We start from the raw sequence: 18,644 nt of genomic DNA on the forward strand, positions 1-18,644 counted from the left end.
TCCATGCTCAGAACCATCAACCCATTCGCCAAATCATACAAACACATGCATGAAATTGCTCAGTCCAATCCAACAGCATCTGTACGAATGGTTTTCAAGGAAACCCCTAGGCTGGATTTATGACGATACAATGCCCCGACATGCCACACCGATGTTGCAGCGCTTTTCATCTGAGAAGATGGTGAAACGCCTGCCGAAATGAACATTTGCATCTATCTCATAGGCAACTCCTGTAAACAGATTTCCACACTCAATATGAATTGCGATCCTATGGTTTACCCACTTTTATTCCCTTACGGAGACATTGGCTGGCACATAGATTTACAACATGTTCCCAATAAAAGAACCGCCAAGCGAATAAGGCTTACTCAATGCCAGTTTTACGCGTACAGATTAGCAATGAGGAATACATTTAGTATTTTGTTCTCCAGTGGCAAACTATTCCAACAGTATGTCGTAGATGCGTGTTAAAACTGAGGGCCCGCGTCTCAACTATCTCAGATTACATCAACAAGATCTGCGCGTTGAACTATTAGACGCATTGCAAGAAAACGCTGAAAATAACAACGTTCGTTTAGGCAAAATGATCATATTACCGTCCACATTTCCAGGAAGTCCAAGATACATGCAACAAAACTATCAGGATGCCATGGCCATAGTACATAAATTCGGAAAGCCTGATTTATTTATCACTTTCACATGTAATCCTGCTTGGCCGGAAATTCTACATGCACACTGTGTCTTTCAAGAAATATTTATTTCTTCTTGATTTCTGAATTCCTTTCTCACCGTTTTCTGTTCCTATTCTTACACCGCCGTATGCTACAGCAGGCGTCGGCTAGTTATCTATATTATCATTGAGTAAGGCTATATTCGATGAGGAAGTGCCAAATTTTTATTTGTGGAGCAGATATGAGGTTTCATCATATCACTGTGTTTTATTGGGCACTAGGTAACCAATGACTACATTTTTATCACGTGGGTTTCATATAGATTGGCTGTGATCCTGGACTGTTATCAAACTGTGAACCATAAACTGTGAAATAAAATGGGTGCTTTGTTGTATGGTGTGCTTCTGTACAAAATGACATTGAATCTATTTAATGGCGAAATATAGAAAAACCATTTAGGGTTGCAACACCAGGACAGTTGGTGATTAGGGAACTGGTTGTTGTGTCTCAGTTATTCATGTAATCTCATCCCACAGGTTCAACTCCAGGAGGAGTCAGTTCCCGAGGAGTGGAGAATCAAAAGAGGGTAAGTAGAGTCACACGGTACAATGAAGTTTGAAAAGAGAACTTACCATAAGGTGTTAGAAAATGGGATTGAACGCATGACCTCCAGGCTCACAATGTACATGGCCAAATATTTGCTATATTGTGACCACTAGACTACTGCTAACTCACTACAAACAACAGGCTGTATCTTTGACCTTTATTTATACAGTATATGGGGAAAAGCCACACAATGGATGAATTAGACACACCTGTCAGTCAGGGTTTGAACTTTGAGCTTCCACATTGTTACTCAGCTTGAGCAGTCAACTGAATATAAAGAAAACTTATGTGGCTTCAGTGCCTACCTGCTACCACTGAGCACCACTGAGGCAACCAATAGAGTCAGAGAGGAAGAGGAGGGGGCAGTTGCAGAAACAGAGTAAAAGAAAAGGCTTTTTTTTAAATCTTAGCTTTTTAAATATTGAGAAAGTGTAATGCCATAATTTAATATGCTCTGTCTGGTGATCACTGTTTCTCAACGTTTATATGTACATGAGGTCCAATTAAAAAAGCACTTAGTGTTAGCCAGTTGAGTTGGGGACAATTGCGATTTTGAAAGAGTTAATGTTTTCTCCATATCCCTGTTTCTGGATAAGTAGGATTAGAAGAAGGATTTCTCATTTCTGACAATTAAATTAAACTATAAACACTTTCAAGTTGTACTGTAGTACATCATGGATAATCAGCTTCATGCTTAACATCTCAACGTGGATGATCTAATTGTGCTTTCAGCTGACGAGAAGCTCATTGTCTTTGTGGAAGTTATTGAGCCATGAGTGTAAAAGAAGGCTTATTCAAGTGATACTTACGCAGCTAAGCCTGTATCATGGAAAAAATACCAGAAGTGGTGTGGACTAATGGAAGGTGTATTTATGGTCATTTGTTATTAAAGAGAAATTTGCCTGTCTTACATGGGAATTGAACTCATGTCCTTTGGTTAATAAGTGTGTATGCGTTCCACTACACTACCATAACTGGCCTGGGTTTCTATCAGTTGATACGGTACCTCAGACTTTGGTGTTTGAAAAAAGGACAAGAGATTGAGGTGGCAGCTAATTGTTTAACTTTACCTCATATTTGTGTTGAGTTATTTCCTCACTTTCAGTCTATTTGGGTGCAGATGGAGGCCACTCTGTGATTGACAAAAATTTTGAATGTTGTAAAGTATTCTGAGCAAAACAGCACCAAGATGCGGTGTAGTGAGTAGGTTACCTGCCCTTACAGTAATGGGTAATAGGTTCAGTTCCCAGACATGTAAATCTTGTTTCTGTTTATGATGTATTTGTTATTGTCGATATTTTCAGTGGATGGGGCCTAATCAATGAGCAGGTATGAGAGTAACATTGCAATCCTTTGGGCACTAGGTAACTAGTACATTTTTATCACTTGGATTTTAAATAGGTTGGCTGTGATCCCGGACTGTTCTCAAACTGCCAACTGTAATCTCTAAAATGGAATGTGTGCTTTCATGTGTGGTGTACTTATTTACAAATGACATTCTCCAGCCACCATAAAAAACCTCACACTGTTCCACTTCATCTGAACTAGTGTGGTGCTGAGGTGTCACCCATTGCATGGCTGCACTCGGGTCCTAATCTGGATCCTGAGTTGGTTTGTCATGTGGTGGGTGCGGCAATGTGCTGTATCAGCATGTGCTCCTAACCTCTCCTTTCTCATTAAATATATTTAATGGAGAAGTAGTGAAAAACCGTTTGGTGTTGCAACACCAGGGCAGGTGGTGTAGAGGGAAGTGGCAGTATGTGTGTCAATGATTCATGGAATCTTATCCCACAGGTTTAAGTCCAGTTGGAGTCTTTGCTTTTCCAATGAGTTTGACAACAGAAAACATACTTTGTAATGTAGATGGATCTGTAACCAAACAGAAACAAAAGTGTGGATACCTGTTAGCCTAAAACATGTTTCCTTTTTATGTAAACTGTAAATACATAATGCTTTATTTGTTACATAAGTTTGCTTTATTGTAGCTATTTCCTAAAATACAATATCAAAATATATATACAGTATATACACTGCTCAAAAAAATTAAGGGAACACTTTATCATCACCGTCCAACACCAAGTCAGTTAAGCTTCAGGGATATCAATCTGTCCAGTTAAGAATCATAAGTGATTGTAAATCAACTTCTTCTTTGGTGCAAATCAAAGTGACAACAGGCACAATAGAGAGACAACAGCAAGACAACCCCTAAGAACGGAATGGTTTTGCAGGTGGTGTCCAGAGAGATTTCCGCTTTTCTTATTCTTCCTGACTGATTCTTCTCTAGTTTTGTGTTTTACTAGTGTCCTTCTCACTACTGGTAGCATGAGGTGGTACCTGCAACCAATTCAGGTTGCACAGGCAGCCCAACTCCTCCAGGGTGACACATCTATACGTGCCATCTCAAGAAGGTCTGCTGTCTCAAAGAGCATGGAGCAGGAACGAGGAGATGTTCTGTCTAACTAGGAGAGCTGGACAGGGCCATAGAAGGGGTCAACCCAGCAGTAGGACTGGTATCTGCTCCTTTCTGTGAGGAAGAACGGGAGGAGCAGTGCCAAAACCCATCAAAATGACCTTCAGCTGATTACTGGTGTGCATATTTCTGGCCAAACTGTCAGAAACAGACTCTATGAGTGAAAGAGTCTGGAAATGTTGTGATGAACATTATCCAGTCTGCAACATCATCCAGCATGACCTGTATGGCAGTAGATCAGTGATAGTCTTGGGGGGCATATCCTTGGAGGGTTGCACAGACCTCCACATGCTAGGTAACGGTACCCTCACTGTTGTTTGGTACCAGGATTAAATCTTCTGTGCCATTGTCAGACCAATAAATCGTATCTGTTGGAGAAATTGTGAAAATTCATTCGAGGTTGCCACACTAGGACAGATGGTGTAGAGGTTAGATGCATTCCTTCAACATCACTAGTCCTAGACATGTCATTAAACTCAACAGCTTGGAAGAAAAAAAAGTCATTTTTTTCTGTAGATATAAAATGTGCCACCTTACTGTAAAACCTGCAATTGCTTGCTTTGTCCATGTAATCATAAATGGTCAGTGCAAGTGCTTCAATGACTAGTATTACTGTTTGTAAGCACTGGTGTTGATCTGAGAAATTCACCAAAGTGTTTCTCCCCATGAATATGTTCTGTTCGCTGGTGACCTTGGTTGCAGAATATTTTCCTGGGAATTCACTGTGTGGTGGGCTTAGACTCACTTTTATCTCCTAATACCCCATTGTGTTATCACAGAGGTTTAGCAGCCAATGTTGATGTTGGATGGGACAGACCCTCGAGTATCCTAATAGTTTACTAAATGTAGTGCAAACATAGTACACTAAATTGAGAATCCTGATAGTAAATTAAAAATGACTGGAAAACGTGCAGAAACATTTAAACGCAAAACATGCAATCACAGTAAAACTGGAAATGTCAGTGTATTCGTGTCTTGAAGGTTCTGTCTTTATGTATATATTTATATGTGATCTGTGTCAATTATATATGCCTACCACTTTAATAGTATTACCAGAGTGCTGTTCAGTTGATTAAATAGAAAGGAGTGAAAAATCCATATGGTTCAGTGTTGTTCCTATTTGGTAGCTGCAGCAGTGAGCATCCAAGCCCACCAGGGAAAACCAAAGAAACTATGTTTGAGTCTGAGAGAGGTGAGAACCTGGTAACAGATATGTCGAATGTGAACTTAGTGAATTCATTATTCCTGCCTGCAAGAGGTTTTCCTCTTCTGAAATTAATTTCTATCAATTTTATCTCTAGGGGGGGCTGTGGTGCAGTGGTTGGCACTGCAGACACACAACTCATGTCACATTTGTGGCCACAATTTTTCGTCCAGAATAGTTGGTAAACACTTCCCAAGACCCCAGGAACTCTTATTCCATGCAAGTTCAATTTCTCCTTGCCCATTGACTTCAGCGCATTTGACTGAATTCAGCAAAGTTCCCAAATGTGTACAAGATTTCACCGAACTCAAGACAAAAACCATTCAGCCAGGTTCTCTCATCACTAGTGAGCACAAACAACACATTGGTGATACCAAACAAATAGAATAAGTACAAACATATTGTACTAAAAATGCAATATGAGATGTAAATAAGAAGAACTTGCTTCCAAAAATAGCTGAGTAAAGAAATATCAGTCTGACTGAGTCTGCTTTTCTGAGGAGATTTTGATGAGCTAATGAATTTCTTAATACCTCCTTTTGAGGAACAATAGGCACAACAATATCACCCTTTTCATACCCACTCTATCTGAATGGCATGTCCGGTCATGGTCATTGGAGAATGGAAGATAATGGGAGATGACCAGACAGAGAGAAAAATGTTAAAAACAAAGAAATAATAAAATTGTGCAAAAATTGAACTCAATTGTTTTTAGAACCAGATTCCTTTCAAAACACAGAAAAGTGGCACACAATTTAGTAAGTCATATTTCTTGGTAACACTTTACATTGTGTCCATAATTACACTATAATAACTCTTAGTTACACTGTACTTATACAGGTAATTACATAGTAGTTACAGTGTAATTATGGACACAATGTAAAGTGTTACCTGATATTCTTACATTAAATGGTGTAGGGGAGGTTATCCCCCTTCAAGTTTCAAGTACAAACATATATGTAGTGTTTCATATATAGTATTGTATATTGCATCGGATTTGACTCTGTGTTTGGATTTGTGTGTATTTTCCCTGCTATGGACACGCATCTTGTCCTGCCTGGTGCCATATGCTTTCTGAGACAGGCTGCAGCTGCCCTGTGCCCATGCCCTGGATAAGCTTAGGAAGCTTAGGTTTGGAAGATAGATGGATTTTATGGTAATATGAGGTCCCGCTCACATAGCAACTGAAACCTGTTAAGCTATCAACAGAGTAGACAAAAAATTCAGTGAACTGGATTTATGGAGAAAAAAAAAACTATTGGGATTCAATGATTGGTTATGTTAGGGAAAATGCTCTGTAAATAAAGAATAGTCTTGGGACTTTGTTAAAAATAAATCCAAAGATGAATGCCCTTTTTTACATTAGCAAATGGTGCCACTTTGTGGTATTGTTTAATGCAGCATGGCAGACTGACTCATCTCAGCAGAGCAATTTCTTTCCAAGTTGGTTTCATTTACATTACACAGTAATAAAGCATTTTCATTACACCAATCAAAGAACAGATTAATAATATGGTTTTCAAACAAACCTGTTTCTTGTGTATTATCTAAAACTTACAAAATAGTTACACAGAATAAAACTCTTCTGTAAATATCTGGTTCATAGAATAAGACTTCTTATTTATAAACTAACTGCATTTCCTGGCTTTGTCTAGGATGTTTGATAAGACAGTGGGTGTCAGTTGTAGTGTTGTTAATCAGATGTATGAGAAGTGCCATGTAACTTTCCTGTATACAATGTTTGTGGATTTTTAAAATTTTTTTTTATTTTTACCAAGGGCAAGTGTTATTGGTGCACAGTGTAATGTAGTGGTTAACACTTTGAACTTAGGACTTCACACCCTGAGGATGTGGTTTCAAATCCTGCAACTAACACTATGTGACCGTGAGCATGTCACTTCACTTTCCTGTGCTCCAACTGGACAATCAAAAGAAATGTAACCAATTGTATCTCGAATTTTGTAAGTCATTTTAGATAAAGGTGTCAGTCAAATAATAAGTAGTAATAATATTATTAGGTCACTGGAGCTGCCTACTGTTAAATAAGCTATACACAACTGCCCATGAGTGTAATTCCTACATTAAATCAATTCCTGTTTTTCCTAGTGCTTTGGCATTTGTTGATGGTCATTACAAAACAAAATTTTACTTGAAGGTGTATTCTTCAGAATTGAAATGGAAATTAGTAAGAATATTGTGATATAAACTACAGTACTATCATTTTTATGATTTTATTTTGTCTACATCCTTCATTCAAGTATCTGTTTTAATCTTTTTTATCAGTTGTATGTGGTCCCCCCTTTAAAGTCCACAGATACGAATGTATATGTAAAGAGTTTTGGAGAGCGGGGGGAGCATGTTGCATCCCCGTACAAAGTAATCAGACACGCATGTAGATGTTAATGATTTTGGGGAGTGGTGTGGGGATCCACTTTCAGATTCGGTTAATGCAAATGTCTGTTACAATTGAATAGCTTGTTGGGGACTCACAATAATAAATGTAAGCAATTGCATCTCAGATATTGTAAGTCACTTTGGATAAAGGTGTCAGTCAAATAATAAGTAATAATAATTTTATTAGATCACTGGATCTGCTTATAGCTGAATATGTTATACACAATTGTCCATGAGTTAAACATTCCTATATTAAATCAATTTCTTCTTTTCCTAGTGCCTTGGCTTTTGTTGATGGTCACTGCAAAACACAATTTTACATGAAAGTTTATTTGTTTGAATTGAAACAGGTAATCAGTAGGAATATGTGAAATCTGATTTTTATGACTTTCATTTGTTTACATCTTTCATTCAAGTATTTGTTTTTATGTTTTTCATCATTGTATGTGGTGTCCCTTTAAAGTCCACAGATACAAATGTATATTTGAAGAATTTTGGAGCGCAGGGGAAGTGTGATGCATCCCTGTACAAAGTAACTAGACAGGCATGTAAATGTAAATGATTTTGGTTGTGTGGGGATCTACTTTCAGAGTCAGTTAATGCAAATGTCTATTACAACTGAATAGCTTGTGGGGGACCCGTTAAGTTTTGCCTAGGCTTGTCTTGGATTGGGGGATACCACTTCTGAGTTTACCTTTCTCTTCCTCCCTTTTGGCTTCTAGTGAAACAATGTCTACACTCACAGCCACAGCACCTGGCACCCTACCTGGAGCTTTACAGTGATTACTAACCGTTGAGCTTCGCTGAACTTTGTGCTTCCGTTTCACACCTCACCGCACATGCCAAATATGATCCTGTCTCTTTATTTCTGTTAGGAGCATGGCGTCTTCTTAGTTTTCACTCCAAACAACTGGTTAGTGGTACTATTTATGAGGCCCATCTATCCCTCCTCCTGTATCCTTCATTTGCATAAGAACCATTCTCAGCACTGCACAAGGCATGTACATTAACACCATAATTATAAATATCAAAAAATAAAAATTACATTTGAGTTTAAGAATCTGCATGTTCACCCATAGTGTTGATTAGTGGAATTTGGCAAAGCAGTTTTCGAATGAATATGCTTGTACGTTGAATTTTTTCCTATTAATCTGTAATTATATCATCATTGTGCATATCATGTCCTTGAATATCCCTAAAGAGCTGCTCTTCAAAATGAGACAGGAGCTGGAGCCCACCATGAAAGGACACAGAAGATGTTCATGGAGACAGACACAGATAAAGTGCCGAAGCAATGCAGAGCACAAACACAGTTCATACTCAGTCCATCATGGAGTCTTTCATTTATCTACATAAGCAGAAATATGAATGTAATGCTTTCATTTTATAAACTAATTACAGTTTGTATACAGACAAATACAGTTTTGGCTTAATTTAACATTTAATGCTACCAGCAGATTGACACATGTCAGCTTTGCTCTTTATGAATAAAAACTGAGTTGGAGGGCAACTTTGGAAACTCACTCATGTCACAGGAACACTTTTAGCATTTCTCATGCCTGGTAGGATAAAGCAGTCTAAAAATGTAGATTGTACACAAAAGAAAACAAAAAAGAAAAGTTTGTAATGTGTCACCGTAAAAATGAGCTTCTACATCATGTATTATTTTATTCCTTTGTATGTAAACTGTAAAAATATTTTGCTATATTTATTACATGTGTCTACATGGCTGTAGTTGTTCCCTGATCTGTTTGTTTGGATGTTGTAGTTGTTCTCAATTACACACTCACTGGTACTGCATACTGGCACAGAATTCTCAATAGGTACAGCTCAGTGGTACAAAACCCTTAACACACATCCAGCAGTTTGCTCTTTTTACTAATCCCTAAAACACTTTGCTCAACACATCACATAGTGGTCAATCTCTAAGCACAAACTGCATGATGAACTCTCATATAATCTTTTCATAATTCAAAGTTAGATAATTCTTATGTTTGGAAATCAGCAGTGTTAAAGCAGAGCTCCACAGAGCAAACACTACAGATCTTATCTCCACACTTCTCTACCAATGCCATCCAATGTGAAAATTATGTCATAGTTACAGTTAGAGGCATGAGACTGGATTAAAGAAAAAAATATACATTAAGGTGACAACAGGTGGGACTGAACCCATGACCTCCAGTGTGACCTTGACTGCTAAGTTACCACTAGTGCATTATACACAATTGATTGTACCATCAGAGTATTCATATATATATGGGGCAAAGCCACATAATGGATGAATTAGACATGACTGTCAATGTAAGTTTTCATGGGGCAGCAGACATTCAGGTTTGGTTCCTGGAACACCCAACCTTCACTGTGGTAGACCTTGCACCATATTCTCCCTTTTTGAACCTCTTTGAGGAGTTCTTTTCCTAATATCAATCAATTACAGTAAGAGGCACTAGGCTGAAGGTAAAAAATAGAATTGAGCATAAAGTGTCAGAATATGGGACTGAACCCATGACTTCCAAGGTCATGATGTACAGGCCAACTGTTTACAGTATTATGACCACTAGGCTACTATAACAACAGATTGTATCTTTGTAGTGTATAATGGGGAAAAGCTGCACAATGGATGAATTAAACATGCCTGTCAGATAGGGTTCAACCAGTGAGTTTCCACATTGTTACTGTGCTTCAGCAGTCAGCCTAATATGTATTTCATCCTGGAAATTGTATGAATTCAAGTGTAAGTCTGAGCTTTTTAAATACTGCAAAAACTTAATGACATGAATGTAATAGACCCTGTCTTGTGACCACTGTCTTCCATCTTATATTGGTTCAATGAGACTTCCAATTTACAGAACTCTTAGTGGCTGCCGAATAGGTTGGGGACCGTGGTGATGACTAGAGTTAGCATGCTATTTTTTGTACCAATGGGAATTTGGAATCAGATCAGTGACAAGACCGGTGTGCCCATTGTGGAGTCTACATGTTTTCCCAGTTTGGGTGGTCTCCATGTGTTCTGGTTTCCTGTCACAGTCCTCAGATATGCAGAATAGTTGGATTGTTGATGCTAAATTGCCCCCTGATGTGTGCGTTCTCCCTGGAAATGGCCAGTTCCCAGTCTAGGGATTGTTTCTTGTACCCGAGACTTGCTGGAATAGACTCCAGATTTTCTGCAACACTGTTCTGGATAAGCAAGGTTAAAAGAAGGAATGATTTCAGGACACTCTTGTAAAATAATGATTAATTTTAAGATTATGGTCATGAGGTACGGATGGTGACAGAGCATGGGTCACATCCAACTGGAGATAAACTGTATAGTTGTAGAAGTGACCCGGTGAGACAGAGTGCATGAGAACAAAGCCAGAAAAGAGCAGCTGGTTGTGAAATTGCATGATCTGTTGAATTTGGGGAAAAAGCTTACTTGCTTACTGTCTTATTAAGAAAAATGAAAACATTGAACCTGAGACCCCCCCCCCCCCCCCCCCCCCCCCCCCCAATTACCAACTGTGCTCCCTTTCCACTATGTTATTTTAAGTGGTTTGATTTTTATCTTTGAGTTGTGAAAGAAACCATTGAAGGAATGAAAAGCATGCATAGAATCATGGGATAAGGTTGTAGTAATAATATATTATGTTCTAAATAATGACAATTAAATAAAGCTGTAAATGTTTCCAAACTGTACTGTAATGCAACACGGATTCCATGAGCTTCACGCTTAAAGTCACAGGTGCTAAATCTTAACATATTGTACTTTTCTTTGCTTTTTCAACTGTGAGAAATGTTATCGAGGATTTGTTCTGGTGGCATCCCAGGAGTGTACATATAAATGTGGATTGCGGAAGCCTTTATGGAGGTAATGAAAAACACTCTGTGTTGATGCATCTGATTGAGCCGAGACTGGAAAATGAGGCATACTCAAATGAGACCCTGAAACTTGAAAATGAGTGTCATGGAATAATGCCAACTATTGAGAAGCTTGTGTTTATATTTTGAATAAATTGAAGAAAGAAATAGTTGTTGGCCATCCATGGGAATTGAACTTGGAGTAACTGGATGTTAGACTTGAATGCTATTCACTATGCTACCATTAAAACTGGTCAGCACCTCTTTCTCAGTTGAAACAGTACATCATAGTGTATTAGTTGAGCAAAGATGAAGACACCGAGGCGGAAGAAAATAATGTAATGTTACACTTCTGTCAGAAAGGATTCAACCTGGTAAACCTGATAATACAGTTTTTCTGAATTGCTAAAACACTAAATCCCATTGTAAAAAACTAAACTGTCAACTACCAAAACTCTTTCATCAGATCAATCCCACAGTTGTCAAAATCTTAAACACTATTCATCTGGTTAGGACACAATTTGCAAATCTGAATCTCCCATTTACCAAAACTCTAAACACATTCTCAAACACAAAACACATTTAGCAGTGTGGTGCACTTGTACCCAGAATGGTGCACACAGGCTACAGAAGTTAAACACAACTCTCACACTGTTTTCATCATTTACACACTACCACTCAAAATTGAAAACACATCTTTCCAATCAGTGAACCCAGTTAGTAAACAGTATATAAGCCTAGTGAAATGCAAATGGCATGAGTGGATCCAACAATGAAGCAATACAATAGAAGAGGAAGAGGAAGAGGAGTCCGTGTCAGAGGTGGTGGGCAAGGACTAAGACCAAGAAGAAAATCTGTAATTTCAAATGACATTCGAGCAACTGTCATAGATCATGTTCTGGTGCATGGCATGACTATGAGGGAGGCAGGGCAACGTGTGCAACCAAACCTAAGCAGGTTCTCAGTGGCTACTATAATCCGGACCTTCAGAGAAGAAAAAAGGTAAAAAATATACTTGTCTCAGTAAGGGGACAATGAAAAATAATTTCTCCATGGTACTGTGTTTGAAAACATTTACTGAAAACATAGATGTGTATATATATATATATATATATATATATATATATATATATATATATATATATATATACAGTGGTGTGAAAAACTATTTGCCCCCTTCCTGATTTCTTATTCTTTTGCATGTTTGTCACACAAAATGTTTCTGATCATCAAACACATTTAAACATTAGTCAAATATAACACAAGTAAACACAAAATGCGGTTTATAAATGGTGGTTTTTATTATTTAGGGAGAAAAAACAATCCAAACCTACATGGCCCTGTGTGAAAAAGTAATTGCCCCCTGAACCTAATAACTGGTTGGGCCACCCTTAGCAGCAATAACTGCAATCAAGCGTTTGCGATAACTGGCAATGAGTCTTTTACAGCGCTCTGGAGGAATTTTGGCCCACTCATCTTTGCAAAATTGTTGTAATTCAGCTTTATTTGAGGGTTTTCTAGCATGAACCGCCTTTTTAAGGTCATGCCATAGCATCTCAATTGGATTCAGGTCAGGACTTTGACTAGGCCACTCCAAAGTCTTCATTTTGTTTTTCTTCAGCCATTCAGAGGTGGATTTGCTGGTGTGTTTTGGGTCATTGTCTTGTTGCAGCACCCAAGATCGCTTCAGCTTGAGTTGACGAACAGATGGCCGGACATTCTCCTTCAGGATTTTTTGGTAGACAGTAGAATTCATGGTTCCATCTATCACAGCAAGCCTTCCAGGTCCTGAAGCAGCAAAACAACCCCAGACCATCACACTACCACCACCATATTTTACTGTTGGTATGATGTTCTTTTTCTGAAATGCTGTGTTCCTTTTATGCCAGATGTAACGGGACATTTGCCTTCCAAAAAGTTCAACTTTTGTCTCATCAGTCCACAAGGTATTTTTCCAAAAGTCTTGGCAATCATTGATATGTTTCTTAGCAAAATTGAGACGAGCCCTAATGTTCTTTTTGCTTAACAGTGGTTTGCGTCTTGGAAATCTGCCATGCAGGCCGTTTTTGCCCAGTCTCTTTCTTATGGTGGAGTCGTGAACACTGACCTTAATTGAGGCAAGTGAGGCCTGCAGTTCTTTAGACGTTGTCCTGGGGTCTTTTGTGACCTCTCGGATGAGTCGTCTCTGCGCTCTTGGGGTAATTTTGGTCGGCCGGCCACTCCTGGGAAGGTTCACCACTGTTCCATGTTTTTGCCATTTGTGGATAATGGCTCTCACTGTGGTTCGCTGGAGTCCCAAAGCTTTAGAAATGGCTTTATAACCTTTACCAGACTGATAGATCTCAATTACTGCTGTTCTCATTTGTTCCTGAATTTCTTTGGATCTTGGCATGATGTCTAGCTTTTGAGGTGCTTTTGGTCTACTTCTCTGTGTCAGGCAGCTCCTATTTAAGTGATTTCTTGATTGAAACAGGTGTGGCAGTAATCAGGCCTGGGGGTGGCTACGGAAATTGAACTCAGGTGTGATACACCACAGTTAGGTTATTTTTTAACAAGGGGGCAATTACTTTTTCACACAGGGCCATGTAGGTTTGGATTTTTTTTCTCCCTAAATAATAAAAACCATCATTTAAAAACTGCATTTTGTGTTTACTTGTGTTATATTTGACTAATGGTTAAATGTGTTTGATGATCAGAAACATTTTGTGTGACAAACATGCAAAAGAATAAGAAATCAGGAAGGGGGCAAATAGTTTTTCACACCACTGTATATATATATATAAAGTATACTTATAACTAAATGGTATTTTTTTTACAATTGAAAGATGGCCACATGAGTGTGGAAGAACACGTATGTGCTCACAACACCAGGAGACACTTATTGTGGATATGGTCTGTCAAAATACTGCAATTCGACTGCGTGAAATACAGCAGCGGATTATAGAAGACAACATACATTTTGAGGGAATAAATAGTGTGAGTCTGTCAACAACTGACCGTGTCCTGCAACGCAACAAGATAAGGATGAAACAAGTTTATCAGGTACCATTTGAGCGAAACAGTGAAGGAATGAAAGAGCAACGATGTCAATATGTGCAAGTGAGTAAACTTTTACAGTAAAATCAGTACTAGAATGCATACTGTATTGTCTGGGATGCAGCACATGTATACATCATACTGTGTCATTTACAGAACTAAATGTAGTTTGTTGTCACTGTGTACAGAGAATCTTTGAGCTTGACTCAATGGTTAGACCTCATGAATACATCTTCGTGGATGAAGCTGGATTCAATCTAGCAAAAAGAAGAAGAGGTCGCAACGTCATAGGTCAACGTGCCATTATTGAACTGCCTGGCCAGTGCGGTGGAAATGTAACTATCTGTGCTGCCATCAGCAGCTATGGGGTTCTCCACAGTCATCTTACTGTTGGGCCATACAACACCGAACTTCTAGTAACATTCCTGGATGGTCTATGGCATGCTTTGCTTGAGCAGAGAGATCGCGAGCAGGCAGAGCATCCCATGTATGTTATCATTTGGGACAATGCGAGCTCTCACCGTGGTCCAAGAATACGTGATTGGTTTCACAATGAGCAGCATTTTATGAATGTGTTTCTTCCACCATACTCTCCCTTTTTGAACCCTATTGAGGAGTTTTTCTCGGCATGGAGATGGAAAGTATACGACCGAAACCCTTACACACAGGAAAATCTACTTCAAGAAATGAATGGAGCATGTGGTGAGATAGGAGTGTAATCTTGCCAGGGCTGGATTCAGCATGCTAAAGGATTCTTTCCTCATTGCCTTGCAAGGGAGACCATAGCATGTGATGTTGATGAAGTCCTGTGGCCTGACCCAGCACAGAGGTGTGATGCTGAGTTAGAATAAATTATCTGAATATGCTGTAAAAATATAGAATTTTTTTTATATATATATATATATATATAACTTTTTTTGCTGCAGTTCTTTTTTTGTTAAAATGTGAGTACAAGAATAAATGAATGAATAAATAAATATTATTTTTCCGCTATCCCACAGTGTTTTGTATCTATTTATGTAGTGTGTAGTCGTTGCTAAGTTGTGTTTGCACATTGGCTGGTTTTGTGTGGTTTTTGACAGTAGTGCTTGATTTTGAGTAAAGTTAAAATAGTTTTGGGTCAAATGTTTGGTTTTGCAAGACAAGTCGAAGGTTTTGTGAGTGTAGCTTGAATTTTAGAGTTTGTGTTTAATGTTTTGAGACAAAGATATGAGATTTTAGGAAATGTGTTTTAGCAATTTAGAAAAACTGTAATATATGAGGTCTAAAAATCACTTTGAACTGAATTTTCGAAGCAGGTGGTAGAAGGGTAGAAAGGTGAGATCTATTCCATAAACTCAGCACCAAGTTGTGGTGCAGTGCTTAGAATATCTGCCCATTAAATGAAAAGCTATGGGTTCAGTTCATGTACATGATGTATGAGTATTTATTTGTTATTTGTAAATATTTATCATAATCTGTATTGTATAGACGTATTGTTACGTGAGAAGCAGGAATAAGGTGTCAGTAGGAAAACAATCTTTTTTGCACACATCTGCTTTTTGAAGTATGGCAGATGTTATTGAGAATTTGTTCTTGTAGACTCTCACTTACCACAGAGTGAAAAGAGTGGTAAGAGAGAGGTAAGAAAGAGTGGGTAAGAGTGGTAAGAATCCTAAGAGTGGGTAAGAGTGGTAAGAGAGAAGCAAGAAAGAGTGGGTAAGAGAGGAAAGAGTGGGTAAGAGAGGAAAGAGTGGGTAAGAGAGAGGTAAGAGTGGGAAAGAGAGTGGGAAAGAAAGAGTAGGTAAGAGTAGGAAAGAAAGAGTGCGTAAGAGTAGGTAAGTGGGAAAGAGAGAGGTAAGAAAGATTGGGTGAGAAAGAGTGGGTAAGAGTGCTATACTGTATAAGATGCACTTTGTCATGTTAGTATTCCAACCAAAATAATGTACATAAAATTTCACTTAGTCCAGTGCCAGGAAAATGGAGAGTGGTTTATACTGTAATGAAAAGTGAACTGAAACATTATACAGTAATCACGTTAGACAAACAAAAAAACTGATAAAGAAAAAAATGTCCCAATCCCAGTGGAGCTTTGGCATTCTTAATCTTCACACAACAAAAAATGTCAACATCCTCTATTGTATGGAAAATTAATAATAAACAGGTGAAACAAGTGTATAGTTTGTTATTAATACATAACTCATTGTTTTGCTTTTGGCCTTGGCACTTTTTAGTAATTTACTTCCTTGTCCTTAAACTCCACCCGTACCTGAACTCAAAGCTGAAACCCACTTGCCAATGGTTATAACAATGAATAAATAACTCCATGTTATGATATGAGGTGGGTTGGCACCCTGCCCGGGATTGGTTCCTGCCTTGTGCCCTGTGTTGGCTGGGATTGGCTCCGGCAGACCCCCGTAGCCCTGTGTTCGAATTCAGCGGGTTGGATAATGGATGGATGGATGTTATGATATTGTGCAATTACAGCTTGAATAATATTTAAATAAAATAATAGTGGAAAATCAATTTCACCTAGCAAGTCTTCTACAGCAAAGAAGTCTTTTGTATTACAGTTTTTACCCATTGCTTGAACACTATAGACACATGCTTAAACCAAAGTAACATAACTTGAAGTTGTTGTTACTATACCTTAAACAAAGTGTAACCATACCTTAAACAAAAGTTCTGCTTTGCACTTTAGTTGCAATTCTGCAACACACTCGCTCCTTTCTACAACACACTCGCTCCTGCACAATACACACTATTTCAAACATAAGACACTTTGTTCAATAATGAAATCTCAGGGTACCATTGGGAAAACACATCTATTCAAAATACAAAACACATTGGGTAATTGAAAATACTTAGGCACACACCTGAAAATACTTACTTACAAAACGGAACACCAATCAGCCAGCTAAAAAAAAGACCTTACTTAAGCCATTTTGAGAACTTTGCAAGCATGGAAGCAGGGAGAGCTAGAGGCAGAGGTAGAGGAAGAGGAAGACAGAGAGAGAGAGGAGGACGTGGTCGAAGAGGCCATGCAAGGACCATTATTTCTGATGACATAAGAGCAACTTTGGTGGACCATGTCATAAACCATGGCCTGACTATGAGGGAAGCTGGGCAGAGAGTCCACCCTAATCTAAGCCGTTTCACAGTTTCATCCATAAATATGACATTCCCACTGGAAAACAGGTATGTCTTCAACTCTCTTCTCTACTCAGACTGTATTTAGAGTATTTACAGTACTGTACCATATCACATTGCCATATCACATGTACTGTATTTCAGGGTGGTTAATGCTCCTTTTCGAACAAAAGTGGTAGTTTTGTGAAACATACGATGATAACGTGATGAGATGTTTCAGTACTGTGTATGGTATACACAATAAAGTACAGTATATACAGTACTGTAAAAAAGAAGCAAACCAATAACAATTTGTGGTTGCATTTTTCTACAGAATGGCTAGAAGACCTACTGGGGGTGGACCCCAATGCCTGTTCACCCAAAAGCAGGAACTTGCCATTGTGAACCTAGTCAGAGTAAACAATGCAATCCGTCTCCACCAGCTACAGCAACAAATACTTGAAGATACACAGGTATTCAACAACATAAATCGAGTAAGCATTACCACTATCAGACGCATCTTGGTAAAGCACAACATGACCATGAAGCAACTGTACAAGGTCCCATTTGAGAGGAACAGTGTCAGGGTCAAAGGACTTCGACATGAATATGTACAGGTAAGTGTTACAGTCCTTTACATATACAATACAGAATGGTTGCAGTCCAGTAACAGTTGAATATGTACCATTGGATCAGTGCCACATAGATATATTCAGAAAGCTACACAGATACCTGTGTGGTGGGGTGGAGCGGTTCTGTATGTGTAGTAGTGTAGTTGTGTGTTTTGAGTAATGCCATCCACAATATGTATTTTTTGTTGCAGAGAATCTTGGACATGGATGGAGCTGCTCAGCCTCATGAATTTATTTACATTGACGAGACTGGATTCAACCTTAGCAAAAGTAAACGACGGGGATGTAATATACTTGGCCAAAGGGCAATTGTGCACGTCCCGGGGCAGCGCAGGGGAAATATCACATTGTGTGCCGCCATAAGCCTCTGAGGGCTACTGCACCATCATTCCAAACTGGGTCCCTATAATGCGCAACACATAATCACATTTCTAGATGCACTTCATGATGCAGTTGCACAGGACAGACCAGAGCAGTCCAGGTTTGTTGTTATCTGGGATAATGTCAGTTTCCATCGGGCTGCTATCGTTCAGAACTGGTTCACCAACCATGATCAATTTGAAGTTGTGTATTTGCTTCCTTACTCGCCATTTCTCAACCCTATAGAAGAGTTTTGTTCCGCTTGGAGATGGCGCGTATATGACTGGCAACCACATGCCCGCATGCCTCTTCTGCAGGCAATGGAA

General features: G+C 38.8%; 1 protein-coding gene across 1 annotated transcript in view; it reads left to right on the plus strand.

Moving 5' to 3' along the window:
- Positions 1–14,937, plus strand: part of LOC114645554 (uncharacterized) — a 38,881-nt gene extending 23,944 nt beyond the window's left edge. The window contains 4 exon segments of the mRNA XM_028793394.2: positions 1,208–1,257; positions 1,532–1,656; positions 14,008–14,281; positions 14,407–14,937. Coding sequence (XP_028649227.2) covers positions 1,208–1,257; positions 1,532–1,656; positions 14,008–14,281; positions 14,407–14,937 — 980 coding nt within the window.
- Positions 14,938–18,644: the final 3,707 nt, after the last annotated feature.

The sequence above is a fragment of the Erpetoichthys calabaricus genome, chromosome 2 (genome assembly GCF_900747795.2).
Source record: "Erpetoichthys calabaricus chromosome 2, fErpCal1.3, whole genome shotgun sequence".
NCBI classification, from domain to species: Eukaryota; Metazoa; Chordata; class Cladistia; order Polypteriformes; family Polypteridae; genus Erpetoichthys; species Erpetoichthys calabaricus.